At 52.5% G+C, this 20,137-nt stretch overlaps 1 protein-coding gene across 2 annotated transcripts in view; it reads right to left on the bottom strand.

The window, feature by feature from the left end:
* Positions 1-20,137, bottom strand: part of GNA15 (G protein subunit alpha 15) — a 30,475-nt gene that overhangs the window by 7,625 nt on the left and 2,713 nt on the right. For both annotated transcript variants that reach the window (XM_045380922.3, XM_065536268.1), the window contains exons 2-5: positions 7,954-8,138; positions 6,462-6,616; positions 5,173-5,301; positions 1,755-1,884 (exon numbers count right to left, since the gene is read on the bottom strand). In XM_045380922.3, the coding sequence (XP_045236857.2) occupies positions 1,755-1,884; positions 5,173-5,301; positions 6,462-6,616; positions 7,954-8,138 (599 nt within the window). The remainder of the gene's footprint in view (positions 1-1,754; positions 1,885-5,172; positions 5,302-6,461; positions 6,617-7,953; positions 8,139-20,137) is intronic.

Here is a 20,137-nt window from a genome sequence, read left to right as displayed (position 1 = left end):
CGGCCTCCCAAAGTGCTGGGATTACAGGCTTGAGCCACCGCGCCCGGCTACAAAAAGTTTTTAAAATTAGCCGGGCTTGGTGGCACGCACCTGTAGTCCCAGCTACTTAGGAGGCTGAGGTGAGAGGATGGCTTGAGTCCAGGAGTTCGAGGCTGCAATGAGCTATGATCACATAACTGCACTCCAGCCTGGGTGACAGAGCAAGACTGTCTCCAAATAAAAAGGAGGAAGTTTACAGAGAGACGTGCACACAGGGAGGACACTGTGTGTTAGGGGGAGGCAGAGATCAGGTGACGCCCCTATAAGCAAGGATCACCAAGGATTTCCGGCCACCACTAGGACCTAGGAGACGCTTGGGACGGATTCTGTCTTGTCAGAAGGACCCAGCCTTGCCCACACTTCCCTCTCTGACTTCTGGCCTCCGGAACTGTAGAGAATAAATATCTGTTGTTTAAACTGCCGGGTCTGCGCAGCTTTCTTACGAAAGCCCTAAGCAGCGAGTCCATTTCATGTGGCTAGACTAGAGGACAAGCAGTATCAGGATGACCTAAAATTCATTCCATCTCATTCAGCCTGAAAGTTAAAATTACATCATCTGACCCAAACTGGGTGAAACCTTAACCCTTACAGTCACGCCTTACAGGTAATAATGCATCCGACTTTTGGGCTCAGGGATCAAGCAGGAGAAAAGTTCACACTCGTAAAAGAAGCGGCCTCAGGCCTTTCTGAACAGAAGCAGAACGTCGCCCCTGGGGAGAGACCTGCTCTCCTGGGATAGCTGTGCTTGCCTGTGTGCAGGCGGCCGTGTCTCTCTCGGGGCTTGAGTGTTCCTCGATGCGGCCGGTGCTTGTGTAGCTGTGCATCCATGTGTGACTCCCTCAAGGATGTGTTTGTGAAGAGTGTGACAGAAGCCCTGGTGTTCCATGGTGCGGCCAGCATGCGGACAGGAATTTCCACGTGTGTGAGCACTTGTGTGTGCAAGTGCGTGTGTGTATGTGTCGTCACGTATGTGCATGTGTGTGTGCATGTGTCTTCATGTGTGTGCATGTGTATGGATGTGTGTGCGTGTGTGGCTGTGTGTGCATGTGTGTGCATGTGTCTTCATGTGTGTGCATGTGTGTGCCTGTGTGTGCGTATGTGTAGATGTGTGTGCATGTGTGCATGTGTCTTCATGTGTGTGGATGTGTGTGCATGTGTATGCATGTGTGCGTGAGTGTGTGTGCATGTATGCGTGTGTGTATGTGTAGTGTATATGTACATGTGTGATGCATATGTGTTCATGTGCATGTGTGTGCGCATATGCATGTGTGTGCATATGCGTGTATTGCACACGTGAATGCGTGTATGTGTGTGCATATGCACACGTGTGATGTGTGTGTGTTCACGTGCATATATCGTGCATGTGCATGCGTTTATTGCATGTGTTCATGTGCATGTGTGTGCATGTATTGTGCACATGCGTGTGTGTTTATTGTGTGTGCGTGTGTGTGCATTGCATGTGTGTGTGCATGTGCGTGTGTGCGTGTGTAGTGTAGGGGTGTGTGTGTGTCTGGGGTCCTGGCCAAACACTGTGCGTCTGTGTCTTGGGTTGCTGCAATCTGACCACAAAAGGCTGAAGGGGCAAGTTCATAGCCATGCTGGGCACGCAGGCCCGTTCAGGGCAGGGACACCTCCCTTTCTGCGCCAGAGCTTCCTGCTCAGGTGACGGGGCCCTGGGCCAATAAGTGGGTACGGTGAGGGAGGCGGTGGCGCACCTCCTGGTTGTTCTCCTCCAGGCACTGGTCATATTCACTCAGCGAGGCCAGGTAGATGAGGGCGATCACGTTCTCGAAACAATGGATCCATTTCTTACGCTCTGACCTCTGGCCCCCGACGTCCACGATCCTACAGGGAATCGAGGTGCCCCCTTTCAGAGCTCAGGACCCTGCTCCGTGACACCCCCAAACCCCATCACGTCTGGGATATGCCAAGATCAATAATAGCAACAGCAAGAATAGGTGCTAGCCTCTCGTGGATTTGCCATGTCATTCCCGCAAGGCAGGAATGAGTCTTACGCCCATTTTACAGATGAGGAGGCTGAGATCCGGGGAGGAGAGGGGACTTTCCCAAGCTTCTACTGTGCTGGGCTGCCTGCTTTCTACCCCTGCATTACAGGGTCGCAGGTCGGACAGATCTGGAATGTGCCCTGGTGCTGGCTGGGCACACCGCACACCGCAACAAAAGCCTGCCCCCACCTTCCTGTTCTCTCTCTTCTGAGAAATGTGGGTCACTGATAACCATCTGTGCGTCATTTCCCTGGGGATGCAACCGTTACTCAGGAAGTGCCAGAGCAGAGGCTTTGGACGGGCCCGCGCCAGGGCCTCAAGCAAGATGGGACTTGCCCCATTGCACAGGAGGGGAAACCGGGACTGATGATTCAGCAGTTAGACTGCAGCTGCTGTGTGTGTCTCCTGATCCCTGAGACCCACTCCTCCCATGCGTCCTCAGAGTCCCTCAAACCCCACATCCAGAGCCAGATGGGGTTGAGAGGGGGTCTGGAGAATGAGACAGGGGTGGGGTCGGCCACTGGCTAGTTGGGAACTTCTGGCATCACCTCTCATCTCGGGTCTCAGTCTCCTCTGAGCCCTCACTCCATTCATTCGCCTCACTCCAGGGCCACACCTAAAAATCACCTCCCCAGCCCAGACTTCCGCATGATTTCCCAGCCTCTACCTTCACTCCTAAACTTTTACCCATCCACCCACCCATTCATCGATTTATTCGCTCATCCATCCATCCATCTATCCATCTACCCATCTATCCACCCACCCACCTATCCATCCATCCATCCATCTATCCATCCATCCATCCATCCATCCATCCACTCATCCATCTACCCATTCATTCATCCACTCATCCATCCTCCCACCCATTCATCCACCTACCCATCTATCCACTCACTCATCCACCCATCTACCCATCCACCCACCCTCCCACCCATCCACTCATCCATTCATCCACTCATCCATCCATCCTTCACTCACCCATCCACCCATGCATCCATTCATCCATCACACACCACCCATCTAGCCATTCATTCATCCATCCATCCACTCATCCACCTATCATCCACCCATTCATCCATCCATCCACCCCACCCACCCATCTATCCATCCACCCATCCATCTATCCATTCACTCATCCATCCATCTATCCATCTACCCATCTATTCATCCATCCATCATCTACCTGCCTGTCCACCCATTTACTCAATCCACCCACCCATCCATCTCTCCATCTACTCATCCATCCATCCAACCATCTATTCACCCATTATCCATCTACCCATCCATCCATCTACCCATCTATCCACTTACTCATCCACCCATCTACCAATCCACCTACCCACCCACCCATCCACTCATCCATTCATCCATCCATTCATCCACTCATCCATCCATCCTTCACTCACTCATCCACCCATTCATCCATTCATGTATCACCCATCCACTCATCCATCCATCCACCCATCCATCCATTCATCCCTCTTTCCATCCCTCCATCCATCCACCCACCCATCTACCCATTCATTCATCCACTCATCCATCCTACCACCCATCCATCCACTCATCTATCCCTCAAGTTATCCATCTATTCATCTATCCACCCACCCATTCATCCACCCATCTATTCCCTTCCATCTTTCCAACCATCCACCCACATTTACCAACTTCTGCTCTGACCTTTAGCTATTCACTAAAGAAGCAGAAGAATCAAACTCAGCTCCTAACCTTGTGAGGCTCTCCATCTTGTGGAGGAGACCCACAGGAAACAGATAAATTGTGAACCTTCCTGGTAAAGACTATTGCAGAGGCCAGAACAATAGGTTTGGGGGATTTACGGAAAGGAAGGCCAAACACGGGTAGGTCAAACATAATTCCTGTCTCTGGGCATCATCTTGCACACCTGCTCAGTTCCCTGCCATCAACCCATGGAAACAGATCTTGCTAAGGTCACCAGTGACCCTCTAACTGCCAATCCCAGCGTCATTCTTCTCACTGTATTCTTGATCTTTCCTTTCCTTGACCTTTGACATTGGCCATTGCTCTGCTGGGTTCGGGTTAGGGTTGCTGCACTGGCCATTCCCAACTCTGTCTGCCAGCTAAGGTGGTGTCCAGCCACCTCCCCAATGCCCCTAGGCCCCTCAGACTCAACCTGTCCCAAAGGACTCCATCTTTACCTTTTCATCCCCAAGCCCACTGGCTCCAATGTCTACCCCCATCACCTTGACAAAAAACTCAGGTGTCATTTTTGACTTCCTCTTCTTTTTTTTTTTTTTTTTTTGAGACGGAGTCTCGCTCTGTCGCCCAGGCTGGAGTGCAGTGGCGCTATCTCGGCTCACTGCAAGCTCCGCCTCCCGGGTTTACGCCGTTCTCCTGCCTCAGCCTCCCGAGTAGCTGGGACTACAGGCGCCCGCCACCTCGCCCGGCTAATTTTTTTGTATTTTTAGTAGAGACGGGGTTTCATTGTGTTAGCCAGGATGGTCTCGATCTCCTGACCTCGTGATCCGCCCGTCTCGGCCTCCCAAAGTGCTGGGATTACAGGCTTGAGCCACCGCGCCCGGCCTTTGACTTCCTCTTCTAATTCCCACACTCATCCACTCCTGCCCATTCCACATCAGAAACAACACTTGACCCTTCCTTCCTTTCCATCCCCACACCCACTGTCCTGGCTCCTCCTTTCTCTGAGTTTCCTGCCTTCCAGCCTCACCCTCTAGTCCATCCCCCAGTGTTGATGACTACAGGGATCACCTCTGAGCTCCCCAGACCAGGCCTCCCCAGGCCTGGTCCTGACTGTATAGTCTCTATTTCCTCCTCCCCAGCAACCCCTTCAGGGTTAGGACTAGTGAACTCCAATTCATCTGTCAAAACCCCATTAATGTCCCCTCCTCCAAGAAGATATTCCCTCCTGGACCTCTGATGCCTCAGCCTGGGCTCCTCCAGGTCCCACTCCTGACTACCTGGGGGCCTGGAGGTGTCTACATAGAGCTTTGCTTCCCCTAGCTTGGCAGCTCCTTGAAGGCTGGGACTAAGAAACTCCTACTCATCCCTCAGGGCCCCAGCTCCTTTGCCCCTCCTCCTCCTACAGGAAGCCTTCCCTGCCCCCTAGGCTGGGCCTAGGTGGAGCGCTCACCGCAGGTTGGTTTTCTGCACGGAGAAGCAGTACTCGTTGATGCCAGTGGTGGGCATGCGGCTGCGAAGCACGTCCTGAGCCGTGGGGACGTAGCCCTCCTCGGTGATGCGCTCCAGGTGGGACAGGTAGCTGCAGAGCGAGGAGTCCTGAGGCCCAGCCTTGCAGCCAGCCTCCCTTTGCTTCCCAGGCCCCTACAAAAGGCCCAGCAAGGACCCTGCTGGGGCTGCTTGGGGAGGAGAGCTCCCTGGGTGGGGGTGGGATCCCTGGGCTTGGCAGATGGCCCAGGAGCATCCCCCATCTGAGGCAACAGAGCCCCAAGGAAAAGCAGCTTCACACGCAGAGCAGGGTGACCCAAAGGATGGTGTGACATGAGGAACAGCCTCATCGGGGAGTGGTGTCCCCTGGGAGAGCTGTTAAAGTTTAGAGTCCCCCAAGAACAGGGTCACTCTAGGAACAGGGTACCCCCAGGAATAGGGTCACTCCAGGAACAGGGTTCTCCAGGAATAGGGTTCCCCCAGGAACAAAGTCCCCCCAGGAACAGGGCTCCTCCAAGAACAGGGTCACTCTAAGTAATACAGTCCCCCCAGGAACAGGATCACCCCCGAGAACAGGGCCACTCCAGGAAAAGGATCAACCCCAGAATAGGATCCCCCAGGAAATAGGGTCTCCCTGGGAACAGAGTCACCCCCAGGAATAGGGTCCCCCCAGAAACAGGGTCACCCCTGAAATAGGGACCCCAAGGCACAGGATCACTCCAGGAACAGGGTTCTCCAGGAATAGGGTCCCCCCAGGAACAGAGTCCCCCCCAAGAACAGGATCACTCTAGGAATACGGTTCCCCCAGGAACAGGGTCACCCCTGAAATAGGGTCCTCGTAGGAACAGGGACCCCCAGGCACAGGGTCACTGTAGAAACAGGATTCCCCCTAGAACAGGGTCTCTCCAAGGAACTGGATTCCCTCAGGAACAGGGTGACCCCTAGAACAGAGTCCCCCTTTGAATAGGGTCACCGCAAGAACAAGTTCACTCCCAGAACAGAGTCACCCCCAAGGAACAGGGTCCACCCAGGAACAAGGTCATTCCCGGAAGAGAGTTCCCCCAGGAAAAGGGTCACCCCCAGAACAGGGTCCCCCAGGAATTAGGGTCCCCCCTGGAAGGACCTCATCCTGGAGCAGGACCACCTCACAGCCCATCTGCGCCCACAATACCTCCTGCTGCAGGAAACCAGCCAGCCTGGCCGCTGCCCTCAGCCCCTCCCCACGCGCCCATCCCCGGCAGACCCCAGACTCACTACACGGCTGAATCAAGCAGGTGGAATTCTCGCCGGCGCTCATAGCAGGCCCGGATGCCGGCATCCCTCCACAGCCACTGCATGGCCACGGCGTAGCGCTTCTCAAACGTGGTCACTTTATAGGGGTCCTGGCTCATGACCAGGCTGGCGTGGTGCTGGGGAGGGAGGACGGGGGCAGTTAGGGTAGCCCGTCTGAGTGAGGCTGCCCTCCCCAGGCATCTCTGCAAGCCCCCGCGTCCCTCCCTGAAACACACTCTCTTCCCACTGCCCTTCTTGTTCCCCAGAGCCCCCGAGCCCCCCACACACCTCTAATTTGTCCTCCATCTGTTTGTGCATGGATCCCCGGAGAGAAAAGCACAGGCCAGCACATGAGGGGCTGCAGACGGCACATGTGCTCGGGCGATCTCAGGCTCAGGGGGAGCATGGCACCCACAGGGGTCAAGGGCAGCCAGCCCTGCTCTTTACACTAGCTGGCTCCCAGAAAGCACGGCACTCACAGTCCCCCCATTCTATACAGGAAGCCACTGAGACACAGAGCACTGAAGCAATCTGCCCCTCACAGGCCCCCCAACAGGCGCGTGAACCCTGAGCTGCCCGCCGGACCCTCGGCTTCCCCTTCTTTTCCGCAAACAGCTCTGGCTCCCTCCAGGCACTACTAGCATTGCTCAGACCTTTATGATGGACTGAGTGTTGTGTGTGCATTTCTCTGTGTTTGTTCACGTACAAGTGTGCTTGTGTGTGTGTATAGATGTACACGTGTGCATGGGTGTGTCTGGGTGTGTCTGGGTGTGTGATTTGTGTGCATATTCGTGTGTGGGGCACGCGCATGTATCCTTGGGTGCATTTGTGGGTGCGTACATAGGTGTGCTTGTGTGTGCATTTGTATGTGTGCACACATGTGCGTGCATGTGCATGGGGGATTGCATGCAGGCTTGTGTGTATCTTTGTGTGAGTTTCCGTGTGTGCATGTGTGTATGTGTGTGCATGTGGGAATTTGCATGCATGCTTGTGTGTGTTTGTGTGTGTGTACACGTGCATGGGCGTGTTTGGGTGTGTACATTTGTGTGTGCACTTATTTGTGTGCATCTGTGTGGGGGCATCTGCATGGATCGTTGTGTGCATTTGTGTGTGTGCACGTGTGTGCGTGTATGTGTGTATACTTGTGTGTGCACTTGTATGTATGCACGCATGTGCACGTGTGTGCATTCATCTGTGTATGTGTGTGGACATGTGCATGTGGGCATGCATGTGTATCTTCGTGAGCATGTAGGTATGTGTGTGTCCTTGTGCACGTGTGTGTGCATACCTGTGCGTGCATGCATGTATGTGTGTGTATGTGTGTGTGCACTTGTATGTATGCACACATGTCTGGAGGACATGGCCTTGCCCCAGGGTCTAGGGACCCTGCCCTGCCCTGAAGTCTGGGGAACTTGGCCCTGCTCCGGGGTCTGGGGAACCCTGCCCTGGGCCCCTGCCTGCCCTGATGGCTCACCTTGCTCTCAGGCCTGCTAAAGGGGATCTGCAACCGCTCCATGGCCTCGATCATGGCCCGCATGGACACGAAGATGTTCTGGTAGACCAGGGGCCGGAAGCCCTTGCGCTCCTCCTCTGAGTAGCCGGCGCCGTGGATGATCCGCATCTGCTTGATGAAGGTGCTCTTCCCGCTCTCACCAGGGCCTGGGGACGGAGCAGCAGAACCACTCAGCCCACCACAGGGCTCCCACCTCCGACACCCCAACCCCACGTCAGACACCCCCAACTCCACGCCAGGCCTCCTGGGTTCAAATCCCGGTGCAGCTGGGGCATCACTCAGTGACCCTAGGCTAGCGACTTTGCCGCTCTGTGCCTCGGTTTCCCCATCTGTAAAACATGAACTTGGCCGGGCGCGGTGGCTCAAGCCTGTAATCCCAGCACTTTGGGAGGCCGAGATGGGCGGATCACGAGGTCAGGAGATCGAGACCATCCTGGCTAACATGGTGAAACCCCGTCTCTACTAAAAAATACAAAAAAAAAAAAACTAGCCGGGCGCGGTGGCGGGCGCCTGTAGTCCCAGCTACTCCGGAGGCTGAGGCAGGAGAATGGCGTGAACCCGGGAGGCGGAGCTTGCAGTGAGCTGAGATCCGGCCACTGCACTCCAGCCTGGGCGGCAGAGCGAGACTCCGTCTCAAAAAACAAACAAACAAACAAAAAAAAACATGAACTTCAGGCTGGGCATGGTGGCTCATGCCTGTAATCCCAGCACTTTGGGAAGCTGAGGCAGGCGGATCACCTGAGGTCAGGAGTTCGTGACCAACCTGGTCAACATGGTGAAACCCCGTCTGTATTAAAAATACACAATTAGCCGGGTGTGGTGGTGCGTGTCTGTAATCCCAGCTACTCGGGAGGCTGAGGCAGGAGAATCGCTTGAACCTGGGAGGCAGAGGTTGCAGTGAGCTAAGATCATACCATTGCACTCCAACTTGGGCGACAGAGCGAGATTCTGTCTCAAAAAAACAACAACAAAAGAAACCAAAACAAAGCACAAACTAAAAAACATGGACCTCAACACACTATGCCTGCTACATCAAAGTGAGGGCCAAATGAATTGATTATAAAATATTCACAGTAAGGGTCACAAACTCCGGCTCCCCGAGGGCCAGATCCAGCTATTTTTGTGTGGCCAGCAAGTTTTTGTGTTTTTAATACTTTTTATGGTTATGGTTCTTATGGGTTTTTTCCTTTTTCTTCTTTCTCTTTCTTTTTTCTTTTTTTTTTTTTTTTTTTTTTTTTTTTTTAGACAGAGTCTTGCTGTGTTGCCAGGCTGGAGTGCAGTGGCGTGATCTCGGCTCACTGCAACCTCTGCCTCCCGGGTTCAAGCGATTTTCCTGCCTCAGCCTCCCGAGTACCTGGGACTACAGGCGCCCACCATCATGCCCAGCTAATCTTCGTATTTTTAGTAGAGACGGGGTTTCACTATGTTGGCCAGGATAGTCTCGATCTCTTGACCTTGTGATCCGCCTGCCTCAGCCTCCCAAAGTGCTGGGATTACAGGCGTGAGCCACCGCACCCAGCCTTTTTTTTTTTTTTTTTTTTTTTTTTTTTTGAGACAGAGTCTCTGTTGCCCAGGCTGGAGTGCAGTGGCGCAATCTTGGCTCACTGTCACCTCCGCCTTCCGGGTTCAAGTGATTCTCCTGCCTCCCAAGTAGCTGAGGTTACAGGCGTGCACCACCACTCCAGGTTAATTTTTGTATTTTTAGTAGAGTTGGGGTTTCACCATGTTAGCCAGGCTAGTCTCAAATTTCTGGACTCAAGTGATGCGTCCACCTCAGCCTCCCAAAGTGCAGGGATTACAGGCGTGAGCCACGACGCCCGGCCTATTTTTATTATTTATCATAACAATACTAATATGTATTATTATTTGCTACAACAATTTCAGGTAGAGAAACTTTTACGAAAGAAATAACATAGGATAAATAGGGCAAGAAGTAATTGCCCTATAGTAATCTATGATAGCCACACAGTCAAGGAAGGCCGCTCAGTGGAAGTGACTTGTGAAGGCTGGAAGGTCACTCTCAAAATCTTAGAGGGCACACCAAGCAAAGGGAACAGCTCGTGCAAAGGCCCTGGGGCAGGACTGAACCTGGTATATTGGAGGAAAAGTGAGGAGGCCCGTGTGGCTGGAGCAGAGTGAGGAGGGGGAGAGAGGGAGGAGGGAAGGGTGGGTGTGTGCAGGGCCTTGTAGGTTGCAGGGCGGTCATGGGCTTTGACCCCGAGGGAAGTGGGAGCCACGGAGGGCTGTGGGCAGAGGAGGGACAGGCCCTGACTCAGGTGCTCACAGGCGCCCTCTGGTGGCTGATGCAGGGAGGACAGACTGTGGGGGTGGGGACCGGGACCAGGGCAGAGGGGACTGGGCTGGTTCAGATGAGCACCCGTGGGGCTGGACCAAGGTGGCTGTCATGGAGCTGGAGAGAAGAGGACACATTTGAGAGACACCGAGGAGACAGAATCGACCTGACCTTGCTGACAGATGGTACAAAATCTGGCAGGGTCCTTGCAGGGCCAGCCACAGAATTTCTGGGGCTGGGTGCAAGCTGAAACTTCAGGCTCTTCTGAACCTGGAACCCTCTTGTGACAGCCCAGTTGACGTACCTGCCAAGCCGGCCCTGGGTCCGGGATGCTGATGCTGGAATCTTCAAGAGCCTGGGACTAGAGGTTCAAAGACCCCAGCTCAGCTCCCGGCTAAACTCTGACATCCCAAGGCTGCCCTTCCCCTTCTCTGTGTCTCAATTTTCTCCTCCGTAAAATGGGTGTGATCCACCAGGTGGGAGGTGGGGGCTGGAGGATTGACCGGTATCTCATCTGGCTCCTGAGAGCACCAGCATGGGCCCCTCCCAGCGACGGGAGAGGGGATGGGACTGCTTCTGCCTCCAGGGTTGGGGTGCAGAGGGTGGGGGTGGGGGTCGGTGCAGGCAGAACTTGATCGAGCAAGAGCAAGCGGCAGCAAAAAGGGAAGGGGTGGCTTGGTTGGGGTCCAGAAAGAGGAAACGGGAGCAGAGGAGAAGGCCAAACAGGGAGAGGGGCGGGGGTGTCACCCCCCCATCTCCCCAAAGGGCTGTCTCCAACGCCGCCAACTCTACCCAGCAGATGCCACCTGCACACTGGAGAGCCATGTGGGCAGGTCGGGGGTGGCCGCCTCGCCTCTCCAGTTCTCAGTTTCTTCAGGGGTCACGTCTATTTGGTTCAAAGTCAAGAAACAGGCTTTTCTTGTCTGGGCACAGTGGCTCACGCCTATAATCTCAGCACTTTGGCAGGCCGAGGCGGGCGGATCACTTGGGGTCAGGAGTTCGAGACCAGCCTGGGCAAAATGGTGAAACCCTGTCTCTACTAAATATACAAAAATTAGCCTGGTGTACTGGTGGGCGCCTGTAATCCCAGCTATTTGGGAGGCTGAGGCAGGAGAATTACTTGAACCCGAGGCAGAGGTTGCAGTGAGCTGAGATTGTGCCACTACACTCCAGCCTGGGTGACAGAGTGAGGCTCTGTCTCCAAAAAAAAAAAAAAAAAAAGGAATAAAAAAAGAAAAAGGCTTTTCTCTTGCTGTAAAGGACATTCACACGGAAATTATATATATTTAGTCAGACGTAGTGGTGCACACCGGTAGTTCCAGCTCCTCATGAGGCTGAGGCAGGAGGATCATTTGAGCCCAGGAGGTTGAGGCTGCGGTGAGCTATGATCACTCCATTGCACTCCAGCCTGGGTGACAGAGCAAGACCTTGTCTCAAAGGGAAAAAAAAGGTTTCCAAGAAAAATTAAAAACTAGGGCGGGGGGCAGTGGCTTATGCCTGTAATCCCAGCACTTTGGGAGGCTGAGGCAGGCGGATCACAAGGTCAGGAGTTCCAGACCAGCCTGACCAACATGGTGAAACCCTGTCTCTACTAAAAATACAAAATGCTGTCTCTACTAAAAATACAAAAATTAGCTGGGCGTGGTGGCTCACACCAAATCCCAGCTACTCAGGAGGCTGAGGCAGGCGAATGGCTTGAACCTGGGAGGCGGAGGCTGCAGTGAGCTGAGATCACACCACTGCACTCCAGCCTGGACGACAGAGCCAGACTCTGTCTCAAAAAAATAAAAAATAAAAAATTACTCAAACAACAACATCCCCCAGGTCCACAATCTGACATTCTCTGATGCAGAGCTGTGAGAGCTCCAGATTCCTGAATTTATTGCATGTTAGGACGGGGACATGTCAACTCATTAATATTCCTGCAGCAGAACATAGGAATGGAGTCAGTGCAATAAACAAACATCCTCCCATCCATTTCTTTGAATTTCTCATGGAGACAATATGGGGGACCATCTAGTTTTTGGAGCTTTGGCTATTTGGTGCTAGTAGCAGAGGGGATTGTGAACCTGCTGGCCCTTGACTAGGTGTCCCTGGTGAGCTAAGAGCTGGAGTCCCACCATCTCTCCTGCCTCACCACGAGAGGGGGACAACTCCTTTTTTTTTTTTTTTTTTTTTTTTTTGAGGAGGAGTCTCGCTCTGTCGCCCAGGCTGGAGTGCAGTGGCGCGATCTCAGCTCACTGCAAGCTCCGCCTCCTGGGTTCACGCCATTCTCCTGCCTCAGCCTCCCCAGTAGCCAGGACTATAGTCGCCTGCCACCATGCCGGGCTAAATTTTTTTTGTATTTTTAGTAGAGACGGGGTTTCACCATGTTAGCCAGGACGGTCTTGATCTCCTGACCTCGTGATCCACCCGCCTCAGCCTCCCAAAGTTCTGGCATTACAAGCGTGAGCCACCGTGCCCGGCCAAGAGGGAGACAACTCTTAGCCCCATTTTCATATGGGGAAACTGAGTCTCGGGTCCGTTGAAGGAATTGCTGTGGGTCACACAATTCCTTCGATGGTACTGGTGAGTGGCAGAGCTGGGATTCAAACTTAGTTCTGTTTGAGTCCAGAGCCTATGGACTTTTATTATTATTTTATTTATTTATTTATTTATTTTGAGATGGAGCCTCGCTCTGTCGCCCAGGCTGGAGTGCAGTAGCGTGATCTCGGCTCACTGCAAGCTCCTCCTCCCGGGTTCACGCCATTCTCCTGCCTCAACCTCCTGAGTAGCTGGGACTATAGGCGCCCGCCACCACACCCGGCTAATTTTTTGTATTTTTAGTAGAGACGGGGTTTCACCGTGTTAGCCAGGATGGTCTCGATCTCCTGACCTCGTGATCCGCCCGCCTCGGCCTCCCAAAGTGCTGGGATTACAGGCGTGAGCCATCGCACCTGGCCTATTATCATTATTTTTGAGACAGGGACTCACTCTGTCGCCCAGGCTAGAGTGCGGTGGCTCGATATCAGCTCACTGCAACCTCCACCTCACAGGTTTCAAGTGATTCTCCTGCCTCAGCCCCCAGAGTAGCTGGCATTACAGGTGTGCACCACCACGTCCGGCTAATTTTTGTATTTTCAGTAGAGACAGGGTTTTGCCATTTTGGCCAGGCTGGTCTCGAACTCCTGACCTCAAGGGAGCCACTCGCCTTGGCCTCCCAAAGTGCTGGGATTACAGGCATGAGCCACCTCGAGCCTATGGGCTTCTAAATTATTATACCTGGAGGTTCCTTTACCCTGCCTGAATAGTTATAGCAATCATAATAACAATTACAGCAAGCATGATTTAAATCTTACCGTCTTCCCAACCCTGAGCCCAGAGACTCTGTGGATCCCCAGTTAATCCCCATAGATTCTATGATTTTCCCATTTGCAGATGGGACACCGAGGACCAGAGAGGTTTAGTGACTTGCCTTGGGTCACACAGCAAGTGGAACCCCAGGGGAGTAAACTTGGAGTCGTGTGAGTTCTTCAGCAACAAAATGGGGCACGGCCAGTTAAGCTGGGGTAGGCGTCATTAACATATCAGTTAAAGCAATGTTTTTACGGACTCTGGGAAGCTAGACAGCTCCTTGGGGTGCAGCGTTGAGCCCAACTGCTCATGAATGGACTTTTTGAGCTCCTGTCCCCCAGTTGCCTTCCAACCCTCAGATCTTCTTCTTCTTCTTTTTTTTTTTTTTTTTTTTTTTTTTTTTTTTTTTTTGATATGGAGTCGCTCTGTCGCCCAGGCTGGAGTGCAGTGGTATGATCTCAGCTCACCACAACCTCCACCTCCCGGGTTCAAGCGATTCTCCTGCCTCAGCTTCCCGAGTAGCGGGGATAACAGGCACCCGCCACCACGCCTGGCTAACTTTTATATTTTTAATAGAGACGGGGTTTCACCATGTTGGCCAGACTGGTCTTGAACTCCTGGCCTCAAGTGATCCACCCACCTCAGCCTTCCAAAGTGCTGGGATGACAGGCCCGAGCCACCGCACCCGGCCAGGACTGGACCTTTTGAGCTCCTGTCCCCTAGCTGTCTTCCAACTCTCAGATCTTAGTTTGCCCCAAAAGTTCAGAGAACGAACAGAAGTCTCAGCAAGCAACAGTTTACTTTATTTTGTTGCGATGCACTGGTTTGTTTTTTTTTTTTCCTCTTCTGCTTTGTTATAGGAAATAAATGATAATCCTGTTGCCACCTGCAACACGGATTTCGTGACTCAGGGATGGGTCATCACCCGAAGCCTGAAGAGCTGCATCAGAACCCCCTCTTTGCAGTCCATCTTTGTCCTGAAGCCGCAAAGGATTCTGGGACCCCTCCAGTGGCCCCCAACCCTCGACAGCCCCCAGCTCCTGGATAGAAATGGGGGGAGTGATCTGTTTCAGGACACCCCCTAAAGGCCATGCGGCCCAGACGGGAAGCTCCTGCTTCCTCCTGGGCAGGGAGGAGGAGAAGAGGAACTGGAACTGGCAGATGCCAAGAAGGGACTGGGTTAACCGTGCCAAGCCCCAGCCATCCACAGGGCAGCTGGAGCCAGCCATGTGCACAGAGTCCAGCACCAGGCCCTCACAGGAAACGCAGCTCCTGGGGAAGTGGGGAGCCAGGCCGGGCAGCCGGAGGGGCGGGAGGCTCGGCCTCTCAGCCCCGCTCTGGCTCAGTCTAGCTGCAGACCCCCGATAAATCCTGCGGCCTCCTTGGGCCTCATTTTCCCCATCTGGCACTGGGGTTCTGTGGTGTTTGTCCCCCAAAGCAGGTGAAGAGGGCAGTCAGGAGCATGGACTTTGGAACCAGAATTCTAGATGCGAGTCCCAGCTGTGTGACCTTGAGCAAGTCGCTCTGCCTCTCTGAGCCCCAGTTTACCCTTTGTGGGGGAACTAGCAGTGCCTGCCTCAAAGTGCTAAGAACAGGCCGGGCACAATGGCTCACATCTGTCATCTCATCACTTTGGGGAGGCCGAGGCAGGTGGATCACCTGAGGTCAGGAGTTCGAGACCAGCCTGGCTAACGTGATGAAACCGTCTCTACTAAAAATACAAAAATTAGCCGGGTGTGATGGTGCATGCTTGTAGTCCCAGCTACTTAGGAAGCTGAGGCAAGAGAATCGCTTGAACCCAGGAGGCAAAGGTTGCAGTGAGCCGAGATCCAGCCACTGCACTCCAACCGGGGCAATAGAGTAAGACTCTGTCTCAGCCGGGCGCGGTGGCTCAAGCCTGTAATCCCAGCACTTTGGGAGGCCGAGACGGGCGGATCACGAGGTCAGGAGATCGAGACCATCCTGGCTAACCCGGTGAAACCCTGTCTCTACTAAAAAATACAAAAAACTAGCCGGGCGAGGTGGCGGGCGCCTGTAGTCCCAGCTACTCAGGAGGCTGAGGCAGGAGAATGGCGTGAACCCGGGAGGCGGAGCTTGCAGTGAGCTGAGATCCGGCCACAGCACTCCAGCCTGGGTGACAGAGCCAGACTCCGTCTCAAAAAAAAAAAAGACTCTGTCTCAAAAAAATAAAAATAAAAATATGTTTTTTAAAAGTGCTAAGGACAGAACTGGTCTCTTTCACAGTTTTATTTTCTTGTTGTTGTTAGCTTTCTTATCTTTTCTTTTGCTTTTGTTTTCGTTTTTGTTTAGAGACTGGGTCTTGCTATGTTGTCCAAGCTGGTCTTGAACTCCTGGGCTCAGGAGATCCTCCTGCCTTAGCCTCCCGAGTAAATGGGACTACAGGCATGTGCCAGCATACCCAGTTCACGACTTCATTCTGACCCTCCCCCTTCCCCAATATGAGGAATGCTTCATGTCAGGGACAGACCCATCCCCACTCTGGTCCTTTTTGCCATCTTCCTCAAAAGGGTCAGCCACTACCAGGTGAAAAAAAACAGCTTTCGGATTCAATTCCTGTTTCCAAGAGGGACAGAGGTCTGGAGGTAGCCCTCAGACCTGTCTCCACGGATGAGGTGGTTTAAATCACAGTCCACAGTGCTACCATCAGTGCCTGAGGACATGGATGACGTCCTCTGCCCTCCGTCGGTAGAAGGGGCTTCCTGCTTTGGGGCTGGCTGAGTAGTGCCCAGAGTGGTATGTGGAAGGGACTTTCCCAGCTCCAGGAAGGAATGATATCATGTCTGGGGGAAGTTCCCCCCAAAAAGGATTCATTCATTCATTCAGCATTTCTTGAGCATCTACTATATGGCAGGCTCATTGTACACCTGTGATAGATGCTGGAGACACAGGGATGAAGACAGATGTGGGCCAGGCGCGGAGGCAGCTCATGCCTGTAATCCCAGCACTTTGGGAGGCCAAGGCGGGCAGATCACAAGGTCAGGAGATCAAGACCATCCTGGCCAACACGGTGAAACCCTGTCTCTACTAAAAAAAAAAAATACAAAAAATTAGCCAGGTGTGGTGGCGGGTGCCTGTAGTCCCAGCTACTTGGGAGGCTGAGGCAGGAGGATGGCGTGAACCCAGGAGGTGGAGCTTGCAGTGAACCCAGATCGTGCCACTGCACTCCAGCCTGGGCTACAGAGCAAGACTCTATCTCTAAAAAAAAAAAAAAGAGAAAGAAGATGACAGATGTGGTCCCTACCCTTTTGTTGCTTGTTGTATAGCTGGAGAGATAAACAATAAACAAGTAAACAAATAGTGAGGGCCAGGAAGAAAAACCAAACAGAGGAAGGGAAAGGAAAAGATAGGGCTGTCTTTATAGCTAGGGTAATCAGGGAAGGCTTCTCTGAGGAGGCGACACTTGGGTTGAGACCTACGTGGAGTGAAAGGGCCAGCCAGACAAAGGTCAGGGATAAATGACCTTGAGGTTTTCGAGGAAAGAGCACTAAAAGTGATAAACCCCTGGCTTGATAGATCAAGAAAAAAATGAGCAAAGGCGGAAATGATCAATAGCAAGAGCAAAAGAGGGGACATCACTGCAGATCCTACAGACAGTAGTAGGAGAACAAGGGAATGTCATAAATGTTATGCCAATAAATTTGATAACACAGGCAAAAGGGACAAATTCTTTGAAAGACACAAATGATCAAAACTCACACAAGAAGTAGATAGTCGGCCGGGCGCGGTGGCTCAAGCCTGTAATCCCAGCACTTTGGGAGGCCGAGACGGGTGGATCACGAGGTCAGGATATCGAGACCATCCTGGCTAACACGGTGAAACCCCGTCTCTACTAAAAAAAAAAAAATACAAAAAACTAGCCGGCGAGGTGGCGGGCACCTGTAGTCCTGGCTACTCAGGAGGCTGAGGCAGGAGAATGGCGTAAACCCGGAAGGCGGAGCTTGCAGTGAGCTGAGATCCGGCCACTGCACTCCAGCCTGAGCGACAGAGTGAGACTCCGTCTCAAAAAAAAAAAAAAAAAAAAAAAAAAAAAAAAAAAAAGAAGTAGATAGCCTAAGTAGTCCTATTTCTTTTTTTTTTTTTTTTTTTTTTTTTTTTTTTTTTGAGACGGAGTCTCGCTCTGTTGCCCAGGCTGGAGTGCAGTGGCCGGATCTCAGCTCACTGCAAGCTCCGCCTCCCGGGTTCACGCCATTCTCCTGCCTCAGACTCCCGAGTAGCTGGGACTACAGGCGCCCGCCACCTCGCCTGGCTAGTTTTTTGTATTTTTTTTAGTAGAGACGAGGTTTCACCGTGTTAACCAGGATGGTCTCGATCTTCTGACCTCGTGATCCACCCATCTCGGCCTCCCAAAGTGCTGGGATTACAGGCTTGAGCCACCGCGCCCGGCCCCTATTTCTTTAAAATAATAAGTAAGACATATCAATATGATATGTCATAATATGACCATAATATGACACATTAATATGTCAAAGATAGATAGATAGATAGATAGATAGATAGATAGATAGATAGATTTTTTTTTTTTTTTTTGAGACAGATTCTAACTCTGTTGCCCAGGCTGGGGTGCAGTGGCTGGATCTCGGCTCACTGCAAGCTCCGCCTCCTGGGTTCACGCCATTCTCCTGCCTCAGCCTCCCAAGTGGCTGGGACTACAGGCGCCTGGCACCAAGCCCAGCTAATTTTTTGTGTTTTTAGTAGAGATGGTGTTTCACCGTGTTAGCCAGGGTGGTTTCAATCTCCTGACCTTGTGATCCACCCGCCTCAGCCTCCCAAAGTGCTGGGATTACAGGCGTGAGCCACCACGTCCGCCTGATTTTTTTTTTTTTTGAGATGGAGTTTCGCTCTTATTGCCTAGGCTGAAGTACAATGGCACGATCTTGGCTCACTGCAATGTCTGCCTCCGAGTTCAAGCTATTCTCCTGCCTCAGCCTCCCACGTAGCTGGGACTACAGACACCTGCCACCATGCCCGGCTAATTTTTGTATTTTTAGTAGAAACGAGGTTTCACCATGTTGGTCAGGCTGGCCTCGAACTCCTGACCTGAAATGATCCACCCGCCTCGGCCTCCCAAAGTGCTGGGATTACAGGCGTGAGCCACTGCGCCGGGCCGCTACCAAATATTTAAGGGAAAAAAAGAGATAGTCAATGAAGACCAAAGAAGCTGAGTGGCCAGAGCCAAAGGACTGATTATGAGCGAAAGCGGCAGAAGCTGCTTCCAAGAGGACCAGGGTTTGGATTTGATGCCATAGCAGATTTTGCTGGAGAAATAAGTGGGTGAAAAAAATTTTTTTTTTTGAGACAGAGTCAGCTTTGCTCTGTCACCCAGGTTAGAGTGCAGTGACATGATCATAGTTCACTGCAGCCTCGACCTCCTAGGCTCAAGTGATCCTCTCACCTCAGCCTCCCAAGTAGCTGGGACTACAGGGACACACCACTATACCTGGCTAATTATTTTATTTTATTTTATTTTATTTTGGTTTTTTTTTTTGAGACGGAGTCTCGCTCTGTCGCCCAGGCTGGAGTGCAGTGGCACGATCTCGGCTCACTGCAAGCTCCACCTCCCGGGTTTACACCATTCTCCTGCCTCAGCCTCCCGAGTAGCTGGGACTACAGGCGCCCTATTTTATTTTTTTGTAGACACAGGATCTGGCTATGTTTCCCAGGCTGGTCTTAAACTCCTAAGCTCAAGTGATCCTCCCACCTAGGCCTCCCAAACTGTTAAGATTACAGGAATGAGTCACTATGCCCAGCTGAAATATTCTTTTCTCTAGTTCAGCAAGAGGGATCAAGGCTAGAGTTGAAAAGGCCCTTGACTGGGTGCAGTGGCTCACACCTGTGAGTCTAACACTTTGGCTCACACTTTGGGAGGCCAAGGTGGGAGGATCACCTGAGGCCAGGAGTTCAAGACCAGCCTGGCCAACATGGTGAAACCCCGTCTCTACTCAAAATACAAAAATTAGCCGGGCATGGTGGCGGGCGCCTATAACCCCAGCTACTCGGGATGCTGAGGCCAAAGAATCGCTTGAACCCAGGAGACGGAGATTGCAGTGAGCTGAGATCGTACCACTGCACTCCCGCCTGGGTGACAAAGTGAAACTCTGTCTCAAAAAAAATAAAAATAAAAATAAGGTTGGGCACGGTGGCTCATGCCTGCAATCCCAGCACTTTGGGAGGCCGAGGCGGGTGGATCACGAGGTCAAGACTTTGAGACCAGCCTGGCCAACATAGTGAAACTCCATCTTTACTAAAAATACAAAAATTAGCAGGGTGTGGTGGTACGCACCAATAGTCCCAGGTACTCGGGAGGCTGAGGCAGGAGAATCACTTGAACCCAGGAGGCAGAGGTTCCAGTGAGCTGAGAATTTACCACTGCACTCCAACCTGGGGGAGCAAGACTCCATCTAAAAAAAAAAAAAAATGAGGCCAGGTACGGTGGCTCACGCCTGTAATCCCAACACTTTGGGAGGCCGAGGCGGGTGGGGGTGGGGGCGCGTGGCTGAT

Source organism: Macaca fascicularis, chromosome 19 (assembly GCF_037993035.2).
Source record: "Macaca fascicularis isolate 582-1 chromosome 19, T2T-MFA8v1.1".
NCBI classification, from domain to species: Eukaryota; Metazoa; Chordata; class Mammalia; order Primates; family Cercopithecidae; genus Macaca; species Macaca fascicularis.
This window is presented reverse-complemented; position numbering and strand designations above follow the sequence as displayed.